This window comes from Chelonia mydas, chromosome 3 (genome assembly GCF_015237465.2).
Source record: "Chelonia mydas isolate rCheMyd1 chromosome 3, rCheMyd1.pri.v2, whole genome shotgun sequence".
NCBI lineage: Eukaryota > Metazoa > Chordata > Testudines > Cheloniidae > Chelonia > Chelonia mydas.
Genome location: NC_057851.1, coordinates 60,177,804 through 60,195,554, shown reverse-complemented (window position 1 = coordinate 60,195,554; position 17,751 = coordinate 60,177,804). Strand labels below are relative to the sequence as shown.

At 43.6% G+C, this 17,751-nt stretch overlaps 1 protein-coding gene across 3 annotated transcripts in view; it reads right to left on the bottom strand.

Annotated features, from left to right (window-relative positions):
- TTK (TTK protein kinase) overlaps positions 1 to 17,751 on the bottom strand; it is an 89,709-nt gene that overhangs the window by 33,286 nt on the left and 38,672 nt on the right. For 2 of the 3 annotated variants that reach the window (XM_043542560.1, XM_043542559.1), the window contains exons 11-14: positions 17,020 to 17,198; positions 16,665 to 16,804; positions 11,114 to 11,240; positions 8,834 to 8,926 (exon numbers count right to left, since the gene is read on the bottom strand). In XM_043542560.1, the coding sequence (XP_043398495.1) occupies positions 8,834 to 8,926; positions 11,114 to 11,240; positions 16,665 to 16,804; positions 17,020 to 17,198 (539 nt within the window). The remainder of the gene's footprint in view (positions 1 to 8,833; positions 8,927 to 11,113; positions 11,241 to 16,664; positions 16,805 to 17,019; positions 17,199 to 17,751) is intronic. The other variant, XM_043542561.1, reaches the window with a different exon arrangement.

Sequence of the window (17,751 nt, the reverse complement as noted above, 5' to 3'; positions counted from 1 at the left end):
TACAAGTAGGTGTCATTGTAGCCAAGGTTTGCTAAATGGTTCCAGCAGAGACTCATTAATAGGGAGGGCAACTCTAGAGGGTATCAGAGTGCAGAATGTCCAACAGCTTGTGTTGGGATTCTCTGACCTCCTCAGGGGGTATCTGCAGAGAGTCTGCCACCTGCTTAACGAGGTCCTGGAACTGCTGAAAATCATCAACCACTGATGGTGGAGGAAGAGGCATCAGAGTCTCATTCGGCAAAGAAAATGAGATTGTGGTTTGAGGCGGGGCTTCTGTGTCTACCCTGGTCTCCTGTTCCTCGGGAGGAGAAGCTTGGAACGCTATATTATCCTGATGGGATAGGGTCGGGGCCCTAGAAAATGGTGGATAAGCTGGCCAGGGATCCCAATATGGCCAGAGGTCCACATGGGGGAGGGAGTGGCATCCAGGGTTGCTCCCATCAGAAGTCATGAGGCCCCAGAACATCTTCTCTACCCTTTCAGGGGAGAGGGTTAGCGTAAGGGTGCATCCGAGAATCCTGCAATGAAATGGAAGAAGGAGGGAAGTTCATAGTCACCATTCTCTTCTTCTAATGGAGGAGCTCCCACAGAAAAGGGAGGCGACGGTACTGGGGATGTAAAAGGAACTGGAGACCAAAGATTCTTAGTACTGAAAGGTGCTTGGTAACTGCTAGCAGCAGAGACTTTGGTTCAGCAGTCACTGTTAAGTCTTTTTGGTACCTAAAATCCTGGGGTACTGAATTGTGCTGCAGCACTGATAGATGTTGCAGTACCAAGTGGGATAATGGCATTGAACGGGGTTGTGGTACCGGGTGTTTGTCCTTTTCTGACTGTACCAGAGGCTTAGGGTACTTTGTAGATGGCACTGAAGAGGCTGGAGGCATACACAGTACCATGATGGAGACCAGAGTCAGGTGCAATGGTACCGATCTGTGCTTAGTGACACCCCAGCCAACAGCACCAGATTCTTCCCAGAGCCCTGTTTACCTTGAGCACTGTGGTGTTTTCTCGCCTCACCTGCATCAGAGGAGCCTCTTAGTGCTATCGTACCAAGCCTTGAGGAAGGAATCTCCAAGGTTATAGATCTGGCCAGAGACAGAGGTCTTTTTGAGGGAGAATCCCTGGAAGGGGAACTAGAGCGCCTCGTCTTAGAGGATCTGGAGGAGAACTCTGAGGATTTCTCCTTTCTAGGAGAATGTGGCACTGGCTGGCAATGGCAACCCAGTTCAGTGCCACTACCCCACTTGGTACCGCAACATATATTGGTGCTGCAGCATCATTCAGTACCACAACACCTATTGGTACCACAGGACTTCACATATGTGATAAATGGGGGGGGGGGGGGGGGGGGGGGGGCGTGGAAGCCCCTGTTTATGAACACCCAGTCAGCCAGTTAGCTGTAAAATCCCTCGGTGTCTGTTTTCTGCTTGTTTTATCTATAAAGGGTTAACAAGCCCACAGGTAAAAGAAACGGAATGGACACCTGACCAAAAGAGCCAATGGGAAGGCTAGAACTTTTAAATTTGGGAAAGAAACTTTCCCTTTGTCTGTTGTTCTCTGGGCTGCAGGGACACAGAGCAGTAATGTTGTAACCAGCTTTAAGCCAGGTATGATTATAGATTATCAATTCATACCTTGAACCTACTTATCTGGAGCCTCAGATATGTAAGTAAAATTAGGGAATGTCTAAAAAGACGTGATTAGAGTTATTTCTTTTATTTTGGCTTGTGGATCTCCCCTGTGCTAACCCCAGATGCTTTTGTTTGCTTGTAACCTTTAAGCTGAACCCCCAAGAAAGCTATTTTGGGTGCTTGGTTTTTGGAATTGCTCTTTTAAAATCTATCAAAAGTCTGAGTTACAGATGTATTTTTTCCCTTTTTGTTTTTAATAAAATTTACCTTTTTAAGAACAGGATTGGATTTTTGGTGTCCTAAGAGATTTGTGCATGTTGTTTGATTAGCTGATAGCCATAGCCAATTTCCTTTGTTTTCTTTCTCAGCTCTTCCCTGGAGGGGGGCGGTGAAAGGGCTTGAGGGTACCCCACACGGAGGAATCTCCAAGTACTCCTTCCTGGGTTCAAAGGGTTCTTTTTTGCATTTGGGTGTTGGCAGCATTTACCAAGCAAAGGTCAGAGAAAAGCTGTAACCTTGGGAGATTAATTCAAGCCTGGATTGGTATGTATTAATTTTTAGAATCCTTGCAGGCCCCTACCTTCTGCACTTGGAGTGACGATTCAGCCTTGACAACATATCAGAGAGACTTAACAGTTACTGTTGAACCAAAGTCTCCATTGCTGGCAGGTGGAAGGGATGCTAGAAACTCCCAGAGACAGATGTCTTAAAAAGGTAAAAATTATCACCGGTATGTCTAAGGAGCCTTTGAAAATTTAACTCCTAAAAACTAGATAAACAGCCTCTCGGGCATTTATACATGATAAAGCTGGGGGGGGGAGGAGAGAGAGAGGGAGAATCCTATTTTTAATTTTTGTTGACTCTAGCCTAAAATTTTCAGAGGCACTTAAGAGATTTAGGTGCTCAACTCCCACTGACTTTAGTCATCATTTGTTCAGAGCTTTGTCACATTCACTAAGCAGTAAAAAAGGATGCACCTCTCCTATTTTTATTGGTTTCTCTTCCTTCCCCATCCTCCTCTCTCCATTTCCTTTCCCCTTCCCTGTCTCAGAGAATCTCCTGTCTTCTTTTCTCCGCATTTCTTTCCCTCTAGCACAGGGGTTCTCAAACTGGGGGTCAGACCCGTCAGGGGGTCGCGAGGTTATTACATGGGAGGTTGTGAGCTGTCAGCCTCCACCCCAAACCCTGCTTTGCCTCCAGCATTTATAAGAGGAAGTTACTCACCTTGTGCAGTAACGATGGTTCTTCGATATGTGTCCCCCTATGGTGCTCCACTGTATGTGTATGTGTGCCCCTGCGCCTCTAATCAGCGATTTTTGGTAGCACTGTCCCGTTGAGCCCACGCATGTACCCTTCCTCCCTCGTGGTCTGCCTCAAGGCTATTTAGCACTGCATGGATGAACCCCCCTCACTTCCTTCTCTACCGCAGAGCCCTATAGAGAACTCCGAAGTAGAGTGGAGGAGGGCGGGTTGTGGAGCACCCATAGGGACCCACATCTTGAAGAACCATCGTTACTGCACAAGGTGAGCAACTTCCTCTTCTTCTTCGAATAGTGTCCCTATGGGTGCTCCACTGTAGGTGACTCCCGAACAGTACCCACCACTGGAGGCTGGGACTTCGGAATGAAGTCTTTTACGACAGAGAGTACTGTGGAGTCGAAGATGGTGTCAGCACCCAAATCTTCAGTGATCGCATAATGTTCTGCGAAAGTATGGGCAGAGGCCCAAGTCATTGCTCTATAGATTGCTGAGATGGGGTATTCCTACGGAATGTGATTGAGGTAGAAACTGACCTCGTGGAGTGCGTATGGACTCTGGACAGAAGCAAGTTGCACCCTTAATAAGTGATTAATGCAGCTAGAGACCCATCTGGATAGTCTTTGAGACGATATCACAGAGCTTTTGGATCTTTCAGTGGACAAAAGGAAGAGTTTAGGGGATTTCCTGAAGTCCTTAGTCCTGTCCAAGTAGAATGCTAATGTCCTTCTAATATCTAGCATATGCACAATTATCTCCCAGTTGTCAAAATGTGGTTTTGGGAAAAAACAGGGAGATGAATCTGTTGATTCATATGGAAAGTGCAGAGAAAGTAGGGCTATGGCCTTAGAGTTAGTTACTTTATCTTAAAAAAAAAAAAAAAAAAAAAGGCTGAATGATGAATGTGCCACCAGGGCCACTATTTCTCCTATGTGCCTAGCTGAGGTGATGGCAATTAAAAATGCTGTCTTCATTGACAGGTGTAAGAGAGAACAAGTTGCCCTGGACTCAGAGGAATGTCTAGTCAAAGCCCTGAGAACTAGGTTAAAGTCCCAGGCGGGAGCGGGTGGTATCACATGCAGGAAGAGATTCCGAATGCCCTTAAAGAATCTACGCATTAATGGGTGAGCAAAGCTGATTTTGCTGTGAGATGAACCTTAAGGGAGCTGAGTGAGAGTTGAAAATGTAGTGCAAAATCAGAGGTGGGAAAGATGAGGTTGGGTCTGTCTGTTTCGAATGACACAAACTTGGAGTCGTTTCCATTTTGTAGATAAGTATGCCGAGCGGTCAACTTTTGGTTGTGTTGCAACACATCTTTCAGCTTATCAGATGATTCTGCCTCTAAGCCTTGGAACTAAGGAGACAAGCCTGGAGGTGGAGGACCTGCGAGTTGGGGTGAAGGGTCAGCCCATTGTTTTGAGAGAGTGGGTGAGGGATGGGCTGAAGGGAAACAGGAGGGCATACTGCCATCTGTGTCAGGTAAGGGAGCCAGACTTGTCATGGTCAAGAGAGGCAATCAGAATAATTCTCGCTTTGTCTCATTGAATTTTCAACAGAATCTTGGATAGAGTAGGAAACTGGGAAAAGACATACAAGTGGGTCCCAGTCCCGTGGGAAGATGAGGGCAACTGCCAGTGAATGTTTCCCCAGGCCAGCCCTGGAGCAAGGACCTTTCTCGTTCCGTTAAGTAATGAAGAGATCCATAGTCAGGGTTCCCCAAAGGGCGGATATATCTTTAAGCACCCTCCGAATTCAGTACACACTCATTGTCGTGAGAAAATTGCAACTGAGACTGTCGGCTGTGACGTTCTGTATCCCTGGTAGATAGATAGGTGAGATGAGCTCATTGTGATGGGTGCACCAATTCCAAAGTTTGAGTGCTGTCTTGTAGAGGGAAGGAGATCTGGCAGCTCCTTGGTGGTTTATACAAAACATACAGGTCACATTAAGTCCATCATGACCTTTTTGTGTTCTTTTTGACGAAAAGCAGAAAGTGTGCACAGGCACTCCTGACAGCCCTTAGCCCCAAAAGAGTGATATGGAAGGTCATTTCTGTGGAAGGCCATTTGTCTTGAACTTTGTGGTTGTGTAGGTGATCTCCCCCGCGTATTAGGGAGACCTGTGTCCCAGGGTGGTGAATGTGGATAGCAAGAGGAATGCTCTTGCTTGTACTGCATCAAGGTTGGTGCTGATAAAGTCTAGTCACTGAACCAGGGTTAGTATGCTGCTACAATGAAGAGAACCTTGGAGAATACCCTGTGTGGAGCGGTCTGTACTGAAAATGATCCTGCTCCAAAGGTAAGCAGTAGGAAATCTCCTGTATGATGGTTGTATTGAGATACGGAAGTAGGCACCCTGTAGGTTCAGGGCTAGAAATCAATCTCCTTACTTTAGAGCTGGTCCTAACTGCTCTGAAGTAGGGCAAGGTGACTTCTGAGTGGCGTGACAGGTGTATAGATGGCAGCTGATGCTGTAAGGTATCATTGTTCAGGCCCTCGACCAGCTCATCAAAAGTGCTTTTAAAAGAGGCAGTTTGAGAGGTCACGGACTGGAGTGCAGACTGTTCCCAGTTTTGAGCCCTGGTCCTCTTACACTGGCTCATAACAGCACTGAGATGGTGGGTATTGAGAAGATTGTGACCTGTGGTGTGGTTGAGAGGTATATCTTCTCTTCTTTCCCACAGTGTAGATTCCTAAGGAGTGTAATGTGGTCCAAGAATCCTTCAGGATGTGGAGAAAAAATCTCTCTTCTCCGCAAAGAGTTTGGCCCTTCAAACTGAAAGTCTGTAGCTCTTTGGGCAACCTAGAGAGGTGTAACCCCCCGCCCCCCCCCCCCAAAAAAAACCCCACCAAACCCCCCACACACACACACAAAAAAGCACAACACAACCCGCTTTAGTACCACTGTCATGGAGACTGGGTGGGCATCTGTAACAGCTACATCCAGTGCTGTCTCTAGGACCAGTCTGGCTATTAAGTGACCGTCTCTAAGAATGGTCTGAATTTGTTCTTTTTGTGTTTCCAGTAACATTCCAGAAACAAATTGGGTTTCCCATAATTAATAAAATTGTATTTGGCCATGACAGTTTGGTAATTTAGGACTCTAAACAGTAATGTTGTCGATGAATACGCCATCTTGCCGAGCCTGATCGTATGGAGTTGACTTGGCATCATGTTGCTTGCTTCGTGCATTAACCACATCCACTATGATAGAGTTGGGTTGCGGATGTTGAAAACAAAGTCTGCCTCTTTGGGTAGAGATGTAGGGGTTTTTTATTATTATTATTGTTGTTTGTTTTTCTACACTCTGATGCTGGATGGTGCAATGGAGGCTGGTGTCTGCGAGATGACTTTCGTAGGATAAAAATTGCCTCATTATTTGGGAGGACAATTCTAGATGAAAAGGTGGAGGAAATTCTGCACACCCAACTTGTGATGTGTATCTGCCACCTCCTGTAGGGGAATCTGCAGTTTATCTGCCACCGTCTTGGTAAGATCCAGAAATTTCTTAAAATCTTCACCTAGTGATGAGGGGTGGGCAGCACAACCTCATCTGGGAGAGATGAGGAGAAGTGTGCTGGAGGGGTAGCTTCCTCTTCAGGTTCTTTTTCCTGTTCTGAAAAAGCTTCCTCCTGCCCTGACTCAGGTGCTCTGGACAGCCAGTCTGTAGCAAACCATCTGGTGGACTCTCCCTGAGAGACACCGGGGATAGTTGTGACATGTGTGTGTACGTCACCCAAGAATTACAACATGGCCTTGGGGGGGGCGAGGGAGGAAGTCAGGCATGGGCGGTGGGCTTACCTCAGGGGGCCCATACCGCGATTGTAGGTTGGCTTGATGGAATTGGGGAGGACCCTTGCCACAATGAGGGCCTGTGAAATGATCCCCTCCTGGCCAGCGTCAGATTCTTCAGTGGGTAAGGTTGGCGCTGACTGGGGTATTGGCAGTATACAGCCTGGTGCCAAGAGCGATTCTGAGTACTGGGATGTGCTCGATACCGGGGTCCTGGTACCAAGTAATGGGGATTGTGGTTCTTCCCCATTCATCAGATCTCCAGGGTACCAGAGCTCATGCAGTACCATGGGTTCATTCGGTACCACAGAGGAGTGTCCATGGTATGTTGTCAGTACCGATAGTTGGGAAGAGCACTCCCTAAATGAGAGTTTTGTTGCGTCCAGTACAGAAAGTTTATTGGTGCCACTATTTTAGAGATGGTACGGTAACTGTCTCTCTGGGTACTGAGGCCACAGGTCTCCAGAGTACCAGAGCACAGTGTGTTACCATGAGCTCAGGTGGTACCACAGAGGAGTGTCTGTAGTATGTTGTCAGTATCGATGGTTGGGAAGGTGCAGAACACTTCCTATATGGGAGTTTTGTTGCACCTGGTACCAAATGATTTTTCTGTGCCGCTCTTTTAGAGATGGTATGGTAATTGGGGCGGTACTGTCGCCTGAGAGCATGACTGTGGAAGCTGCTTCAGAGCTGCTGGTGTCCTCCTGCAGAGGTGGCTGCTCTGGGGAACCCCTCTGGCTGGCCAGTTGCTCAGAGGAGCTCTTTTTATGAGCCTTTCCAGGGAGAGTCTACTGGTGGCTTTTTTTTTTCCTCCCCCCCTCCCCACTTCTCCTCTTCACCACTCGACCCCTTTTGAAGTGAAGGCTCTGTGGGTGATCAGGACCCACGGGGTCCCCTGCAGACTGAAGTGTTTTCTCCAAATGGAGGAGTTTTAACTTCAGCTCCCAGCTCCTGTGAGGCTGCCGTTCTAGCTGTGGCAGGTAAAGCACTTCTGTGAGGCTCTCCCAGGCACAGTGAGAGTGTCTGGCCATTACAGGAACTGACTCCTGGCAGGAGAGGCACCACTTGGAGCAGAGAGACCCAGGCATGCCCCTGGGCAGGGGGTTGTCATCCTCTAGCAGGGAGGAATGCAGAAGAGCAGCGTCTTTACTTTACTTTTTTTTTTTCCCCAAACTGAAAATAAAAAATTATGAGTCTACTAGATTGGTGGGGGGAAGAATGCCCCCAGAGAGGGCAGGAAACTGAAGATCTTTTCCTTTTTTTCCTCTCTCTTTTTTTAATACCCCAAAGAATAAAATAAAAAAGAAACACTAGCCTAATTACTTTTAAGGAGAACAAGGTAACAAAACAAACACTATTTATGCTAATGACACAGATAAGGAAGAGACAACTGCTCATTCCAGTAGAGAAGGAAGTGAGGGGGGTTTGCCCATGCAGTGCTAAATAGCCTCAAGGCAGACCACAAGGGAGGGCACATGCCTGGGCTCAATGGGACACTGCTATCAAAAATCTCCGATTAGAGGCATAGGGGCATACATACACCTACAGTGGAGCACCCATAGGGACACTACTCGAAGAAGAATGGTGTTAAATGTATTAAAAAGTGCTTTTAATTTATAAGGGGGTCGCACGCAGGGGCTTGCTATGTGAAAGGGGTCACCAGTACAAAAGTTTGAGAATCACTGCTCTAGCATCTCCCAGGTCTCAACCCAAGGTGGTTCACTCCCACCTACTGCTCCTATTCCATCCACTAAAGTGACCAGTGATTAAAGTCACTAATGTTCACATTAACAGGTCTTCACTGGGCTTGAAAATTGATATGGCAATTAGATTAATAGGAGCCATGGGTGTTCACACCAGTCATTATTTCAGGCTGTCTGCAGACTCAAGGCAGACATTATTATAGTGCTTAAATTCTGGTCACATTTGGAATGTTCCCGGCAGCCATGAGGGCTAGAAACTAAGCTCTCACTTAGTAAAAAGTAAGATTCTGAAGAATCCAAATGTATTATGCAGGTCACATAATACATCATCCAGGTTGTCTGTGGCAAATGACTTATCTGTTTGACACCCATGATCTAAATATTTGAACAGAAGTAGTCACATTACAAATAATGGGCTCCATTAGTCTTAAAGGTTAAAAAAATCTCCTACCTTACTCGAGCCACCGCTACCTATTTGTTTTAATATGGTGTACACTCTTCCTTTAATGGCCAGGCATTCATTTGAAGGTATAGAAGCTGAAACCTGCATACAGAAAAATTTAAATGAAAATGGCTATTTGTGCAGGTGCGGTGAAACTTGCTAGAAGCTTGCTCATTAGTACTGTAAACATTCCAGCTGCACTGCAAACATTCCAGGCCCTGAACAGGAGTGCTGTGGGGGGAAAAAAACCCAAGCTAATTTAATTAATCAGTGTATATGCATCAAGGGACAAAACTAAGATTTCATGGGCAATCTTACTTCTGGCATTTCATAAGATGCTACTTGATGAGACAGCTTTAAGAACAGTTTTAATTAATTTTTAATAGCTACAATCTAATGTTACATACACACTTTTTTGACCAGATCAGAGTTGTGTCATTGAGCCACTCTGAAATTTGCCTTTGGATTACAAAAATATGCACTAGTTTAAAAAAAAAAAAGTTGTATTTAATTTAAAGAGGAAGAAGTATGGCATTTGTTTTACAAAAACACATATGGGCGTCAGTTTGAATTGCAGCCACTGGTAGATTTCAGATCTAGATATTGAGAAGCCTTCTTGACTAAAGTAAGGTTATGTGATTTTAGCAATTATCAGAATTGGCAGACTTCTACTGTTAGACATGATCAATATTTTCGGACAGCAACATAGACTTATGAGATAACACTTATTCCCCCAATGGAAATTTTGAAATCTTGATGAAGATTATCACAATATTGCTAAGTAACAATACAATTACAAAAACCTTTGTGGCTTTCCCTATCAAAGCACTTAATTCAGGGCTTGAAAAATCCATCCAACACTTAATAACTTGAGCACTAAAAGGACTTGAGGACAGAAATATATCTATATGTAATGATACTTCCCATGTATCCAAAGCCAACCCTTGCATTTAAAAGAATAAAACAATATTGTACAGTGTTCAGTTTATATTTTGCCAATTCACTTTTGTTCAGTAAGTTTAAAAAAGCTTACTATGTTCATTATTTCTGTATACTTTCTTTCCTTTTTTGGCTTCATTACACTTTTACTCTAATATAATAGATCATTGTGCATATTTTCCTGCACTGTTTTTGGAGTCCTAACGTTTCCTCCTTCCACTCCATTATACTCCTCCTTTCTCTCTTCGTATTGTGCACTTCACATCCATCTCTCATGTTCTCTCTCCCCCACTTCTCTTTTCTGACTTATCCCATCAATTTTCCCCCCTCCCCCTTGCACAGGGTTTGAAAAAAAGAGGAAAAAATTCTTAGGCACCTAATAGCCAGAGGATTAAAGTTAAGAAGATGGGCCCCACTGCCCAGCAGTAATGCCCTAGTGAGAAGTCCAGCCTACTCCCCAGCCCCATAAGTAGTGGGATTCCTACCAGGATACGGTCCCTGGGCTCTTAGTTATTCCATTTTTCAGATAGTCACCTACTAACATGTTTCTGAAACTGACCCCTCAAATCACACTGGCTACTAGCAGGGAGGAGGACCATAATCTCTATATTTCCCTTTTCCCTCTGCCTCCCTAAGCCTGCTGGATGCTGTGAAGGTGGAGGTTTCTGCCATTCTACCCTTCTGCTAGCCTCTTTGTGGATTTTTCTCTGCAGCGAATAGCTCCAGTACCTCCCAAACCTGAGCAGAGTGAAACACACATTATTCTTGCCAGTTTTGTCTCTGCCCAAAGGGGTCTAAAACAACAGCAGGAAAAATCAATAATAGATAATTCTACTTTAATTCAGTTGCATGTTGCAGCAGAGATATACAGGAGCGAGCTGTTGGAAACCCGTGAAGACATCACCGCATTTGCATTAATTTACATTTGGAAGACTACTTGCACAACTGTAAAGGATTAAAAAGTCCTCCACTCCTCCACCCCACCTTTAAAACAAAGCTTAGATTTCACAGATATTGACTGAATTCTCCAAAGAAATCATCTTTTTTTATATGGTTTAAGGGATTTTTTGAGCCTTGACCTAATGTAGTTAATATAAATATCAGCAAAATGGCACAGAGGTAGAAACAGTTATTCTTTTCTAATTAGAGCAATATGAACTCTACCTCATTCCTGCTCCAGGTAGGTGATCTACCATAGCCTTAGACACTAATGTAAAGGTGAACTAAATCTATATAAAAAACCACATTCACTTCTCCCTTACTGAATCAAGATAAATATGGGGCTGAAAAATCTTGGAAACAGGTAAAATATTTTTCAAATACAAGGAGATACAATTCAGGTTACATTACCTGTAAGTCAATTTGGCTTTGAAATGGAGTTGCTGGTGTATGTGGCTGGAAATATGGAAACTGATTATATGGAGTGGATACTTGACACGCTGGTGGGAAGTCATTCTTTACAACTGGAGTTCTGAAACTGTGAGAAATATTTTTCATAATCAAATAGAGGTTTGTACCTAATCAGAATGACTGCAAAAATATAATAATAAATAATACTACCACCACCTAGCTATTTATAATATTTTACATAAGTAGACTCAAAGTACTTCAGAATGGGAGGTGAGCATCATTCACATTTTACAGATGGGGAAACTGAGTACAGGTCAAGTGACTTGCCCACAATCACCCAGCAGCAGAACTGGGAATAAGAACCCAGGTCTCCTAATTCCCAGTCCAATGCACTATCCACTAGGTCACAATGCCTAGTTTCAAAGTAGGTCTATCACAAGTCGAAATCTGTAGTATTTCCTAAAATCAGGACAGTTTATCCAGTCTGTCACTGAGTGCTTATGTCACTACTATATTCATGCTCCTATTCATTAGTAAAATTTACTATACATAGGCTCTCAAACTTGAGATGAAAAAGTACCTCTCAAATGTGAAGTACCTTTAAGTAAACACAAATAATATTTAATCTTCAGAAATATTTCATAAATGTTAACTAATTGATCAAAACACCTCCCTGAGGTATTATCCTCCTGCCCAAAAAAACTGGGGAATGAACATACAAAATAGTTAGAAACCCTAATCATGTTCAGAGGCACTCTTTGTGTCAGAGCTATATCTGGAATTTTTTAGTTTCAAGCTCGCAATCTTTTACGCAAATTTACACATTTTAGGATTAAGAGACTGGTCAAGATGTAAAACATAAAAATGTGAAGAAATGAGTGAATGAAGTTGGTCACCAAGGTCCATATTATGGTACCCAAGTATAGACTTAGCAGGTTTTTAGAAGTCTTGGTCACTCTGTGTATGTCGATGAATCCAGATAAAACACATATTAGAACAACATTAAGATTGCAGAATGAAACACTCAAAAGTTAGGAAATGCCAGAATTAAGGCTGACTGTATAGTCTTTAGTTTGGCTATCTTAGCATCATAGAATATTAAGGTTGGAAGAGACCTTAGGAGGTCATCTAGTCCAATCCCCTGTTCAAACCAGGACCAACACCAACTAAATCATCCCAGCCAGGGCTTTGTCTAACTGGGCCTTAAAAACCTCTAAGGATGGAGATTCCACCACCTCCCTAAGTAACCCATTCCAGTGCTTCACCACCCTCCGAGTTAAATAGTGTTTCCTAATATCCAACCTAGACCTCCCCCACTGCAACTTGAGACCATTGCTTATTGTTCTGTCATCTGCCACCACTGAGAACATCCGAGCTCCATCCTCTTTGGAACTCCTCTTCAGGTAGTTGAAGACTGTTATAAAATCTCCCCTCGCTCTTCTCTTCTGCAGACCAAATAACCCCAGTTCCCTCAGCCTCTCCTTGTAAGTCATGTGCCTCAGCCCCCTAATCATTTTCATTGCCCTCCGCTGGACTCTCTCCAATTTGTCCACATCTCTTCTGTGGTGGGGGGACAAAACTGGACACAATACTCCAGGTGTGGCCTCACCAGTGCCAAAGAGAGGGGAATAATCACTTCCCTCGATCTTCTGGCAATGCTCATACTAGTACAGCCCAATATGCCATTGGCCTTCCTGGCAACAAGGGCACACTGCTGACTCATATCCAGCTTCTTGTCCACTAGATAATCCCCAGGTCCTTTTCTGCAGAATTGCTGATAAGCAAGTTAGTCCCCAACCTGTAGCAGTGCATGGGATTCTTCCTTCCTAAGTGCAGGACTCTGCACTTGTCCTTGTTGAACCTCAGATTTCTTTTGACCCAATCTTTTAATTTGTCTAGGTCACTCTGGACCCTATCCCTACCCTCCAGCATATCTACCTCTCCGCGCAGCTTAGTGTCACCTGTGAACTTGCTGAGGGTGCAATTCATCCCATCATCCAGATCATTAATAAAGATGAACAAAAACGGCCCCAGGACCAACCCCTGGGGCACTCCGCTTGATACTAGCTGCCAACTAATCATCGCGCCGTTGTTCACTACACGTTGAGCCCGACAATCTAGCCAGCTTTCTATCCACCTTATAGTCCATTTATCCAATCCATATTTCTTTAACTTGTTGGCAAGAATACTGTGGGAGACTGTATCAAAAGCTTTGCTAAAGTCACATCCACCGCTTTCCCCATATCCACAGAGCCAGTTATCTCATCACGGAAAGCAATCAGGTTGGTCAGGCATGACCTGCCCTTGGTGAATCCATGTTGACTGTTCCAGATCACCTCCCTCTCCTCCAAGTGCTTCAAAATGGATTCCTTGAGGTCCTGCTCCATGATTTTGCCGGGGACTGACGTGAGGCATATATATTATGATACAGTCTTTAATTACACCCCAACATACTATTTTTTCCATTGGACCCTTGCCTCATTCAGTGCACAGAATTGTACCCACTGAACATGTAATCACACAATATTTCTTTTAACCATCATCATTCAGTGCAGCCCAATTATCATTTACTGCAAGCCATCCAAATTCTTCACTTAATACAGAATTATTCATTTCCTTATGGGTTTTTCTATGGTGCTCTCACTAAAGTATCCAAGTCCTTCACAAACATCAATGAATCTTCAAAGCATCCCAGTAAGGTATATTATCCCCACTTTACAGATAGGGAACTGATCATCTCTGTGTATGACCAAAACTGGGGGAAGTGTCCATTAATTTTAGACGACCAACTTGACACAGCTTGGACTGAGTTTTTTGTTTTTGTTTGTTTGGTTTAAAATTACATAGAGGTTATTTTTCTTTTAATAGTACTTAGTATGTTCAAAGCACAGCTCCTTTTGACCACAAGCCTTCTGAAAATTCAGCACCAAGAAAATGAGGAAGACAACTAGCGGCCAACTATGAAAAGTCTGGTTTAAACAACTTGCTCAGCATCACACACAAACCTGGTGGGAGAAGTGAAAATGGAATCCAGGATGGCATTCAACTACCTCACCCATGACACAACCCTCTCTCTTCCTGAAGTTCTCTACTTCATTCAGATCTTCCAACTTCCACAACAAACAAGGCAGGGGTGTTATAAAAAACCTCATTCACTACACAATTCGGATCCCTTCCCAGAGCAGTCCATGAATATAGAATCACATAATTAAAGAGCGTCAATGCATTTTCACAAGGTGCCTAATTAAAGGTTGCACAGGCAACCTTTAATTCTGACATTTCCTTACTTTTGAGAGCTTAACTTTTCACCTTTATGTTCTTTTAGCACTTTTCTGCACATAAAATGCTGCAGCAGCGCAGCTGCGCCACTGTAGCGCTTCACTGAAGATATTACCTACACCAATGGATATCTCTCCCTTCAGCATAGGTACTCCACCTCCTCAACAGGCAGTAACTAGGTTGACAGGAGAATCCTCTCATTGACCTAGTGCTGTCTACACCGGGGGTTAGGTCAGCTTAACTGCATTGCTCATAGGGTGTGGATTTTTCACAACCAAACAACATAGTTATACCGACCTAATTCCCTAGTGTAGATCAGATCTCTGTGTAGTTTTTTGTTTTAAGTTTCTGAAAAAATTCTATCATGTGGAATCATATTGATTCTGACATGGGGTCATCAGCTGAGCTGGCACAGCACAGGATCCACAGCACAGATCTCTATCGTTTGAACTAACAATAACTGGTAGCAGTAATAGGCTGTTTGCTTCTGTGTGGGCCAGTTATTAGAGGAGACACTTTGACAGTGGGTTTCACAGCTATATGCTTAACTGCAGAGGAATGCCAACACTCAGAAATCCTGGGATCTAGTCCACATGCTGGATGGAAGAGTGCTCTAGTCGTCGTAAACCCTTCTGCCCTTGTTCTCCCGTGGCTCCTTTCTCTTTCCTCCCAACACCCACTCCAGATCCTACCACTTCGTTCCCAGTACATTAACCCACTCTTCAAAGGTACTGTTCCAGAAAGGAAACTCAAGTTCAACTACGCCAGAATCTATAATACTGGTTTCTCAAATTTATGCAGGTTAATTATTCAAGCCAATATGGGTCTTTTAATCAACCCCAAAATTAGGGATTCAAAAGATAAAGTTAGGTTTCAGAGTAGCAGCCGTGTTAGTCTGTATTCGCAAAAAGAAAAGGAGTACTTGTGGCACCTTAGAGACTAACAAATTTATTTGAGCATAAGCTGTAGCTCACGAAAGCTTATGCTCAAATAAATTTGTTAGTCTCCAAGGTGCCACAAGTACTCCTTTTCTTTTTAAAAGATAAAGTGTCCTTTATTGGTGACCAGATATCAATGTTTAAGTGTTTGTAACAAAGACCCATTGTTTAGATTTAGTATTGAAGTCCTGATTTTGGAACTTGAAGCCAACAAATTCCTTACATTCTAAAATCATTCTGATTTCTTAGAGTGCTGTGCTGTTCCTGATATCATGCATAAAGATGCATAGAAATCTTTTCTGGCATCTTTTACTCATGGGGGAATTCTGCACCACTGTGCATATGTGGAATTCATGTCCAGCACAGAATCCTCACCCTTTCCCCCCGAAGAAAAGACATTCTACTTGAGAAGTGCTGCACTTCTGCCTTTCAGAGGCTGCTGGTACCAGAACAGCCAGCTACGTTCGAACAGCACCCTTCCCATGGAGCCAGGTTAGGACAGAAAGGAGCAAACAAGACTACTGGGGGCCACAGACTGGGGTGGGACAGACTGGGGTGCAGGCTCAGGAGCTAGAGGGGTAACAGCATTGAGCCAGTGGCTGAATGGGAGGGGTGCCAAAGGGCCACAGGAAGATGGGAGGCAGGGACACATGGGGATGGTGGAAGGGGGCTGTAGGACACATGGGGAAAGGAGCTGCAGTATACAGATGTGCCTGACTGAATGGAAGAGGACTGGATTCAGCCAGGATCTGCATGAGGGAGGCTTCCTAACTCCCTAATAATCCCTCCCCCCACCCACCCACGCCCAAATAAAACCCCTATTCCATCCTTCTCCCACCCATACACAACAACCCTTCAGGTTCACTCCCAGGTTCCTTCTCCCTCTTGCTCAGCTCCTCCATTACCCCAACTCCCCAAAGCCTTTTCACTGCTTCTGAGGGGTAGGAAATACATTTCTGTAGTGTAGTTTAAATGAATTACTCAAAGTTCTGTACTAATATGCCTAGTAAGGAATCTGTCAAAAAAACCCATTACCTGAATCTTTTTTGTGTGTGTATTGTTACAGATATACTTGCTGACTGGTAATTTATTTCAAAATACCTAAGTAATTGAAATTGGCATGATTATATTGTGTTATTTTGACAAATAAAATAGAAGAATTGGTAGAATTTTAAAATATTGTGCAGAGAATTAAGTTTTTGGAGCAGAATTACCCCAGGAATAGCATCTAAACGTTTGCAATTTAGAGGCCCTAAACCAAATTATCTTAATAAAAATATTACAAATTTATTATGGCAAGTCCATTTAAACACACACACACTAAGAGATATTACCAGGCCATATAATCATTCAGCGTGTTGTTGCTTGGTGTTCCACAAAAATACACTGGATCTTTTCTTTTAGGAGCAGCTTCTACTGGCGATGATCTTTTTGAAACGGGAAGGATAGGCTGTTCAAAACTTGATCGCTTTCCCTAACAACAGTAAAGTAGGCTGTTAGTTCAGAAATTCTCAGGGAGAAGAGTAAGAGCACATTAGTCTCAATTTTTTGGTATTACTTAGTGAGCGAGAGCTTTTATGTAGCACTGTAGATTTCTGCATCCACAGCAATACCTAAGAAAACAAGAGAAAGTGACTAGACAAAACCACCACATTTTACATTTCCTATACAAGAAAAGAATGAAGTCACCTCTGTGTAGCTCTTGTGTGTCACTTCTGGAATCTCCCATTTCTTTGCAGATGTTACACAATTTAGTTTTAACCGCTCCACTTGTTTTCTGTTACTTCCAAGAGAACTGGACTGTTGCTCATGACTTTCCAGATACCTCAACTCTGGTATCCTTTGCTTCTGATGCTGCACATTTGTTTCTGAAATAAGTCATTTTTCTTCTATTATTAAAGGAGACAGATTTTAAATAAACCCAGTTATGTGCACCTCATTTTCTGGGTGCTGAATTTGACCTAGAGGTCTGATTCACAGAGGGAGTGCTCACATTGGCAAATAAAGTTTGTAGGAGCTGGGTTTTGATCATATAAAGTGTTCTATAATGGCAGGTATTTTGAAAAATCAGATCCTAAGCATCTCACATTGGGCACCCAAAATCAGTGGACACTTTCGACTTTAGTGTTTGTGCTTCAGTTCCCCATTAGTAAAATGGGGCTAATACCTCCTGATTTCATAGGGCTGTGTTGAAAATAAGTGTTTCTGAAATATTCAGATACTATAGCGATGAGGGACACATTAAAAACCCATGCAGAAATGAATAATTCCGTCTTCAGAGCTGGGTTTGAATAGCGTACAGTAAATAAGGCATGGGGCCACACATTGAATAATGGAGTAGAAAACAAAATAATGAATCGCTCATTAAGTGAGTGCCATGCATTCTGCACCCTGAATGAAGCAAGGGGACCCTATCGAAAA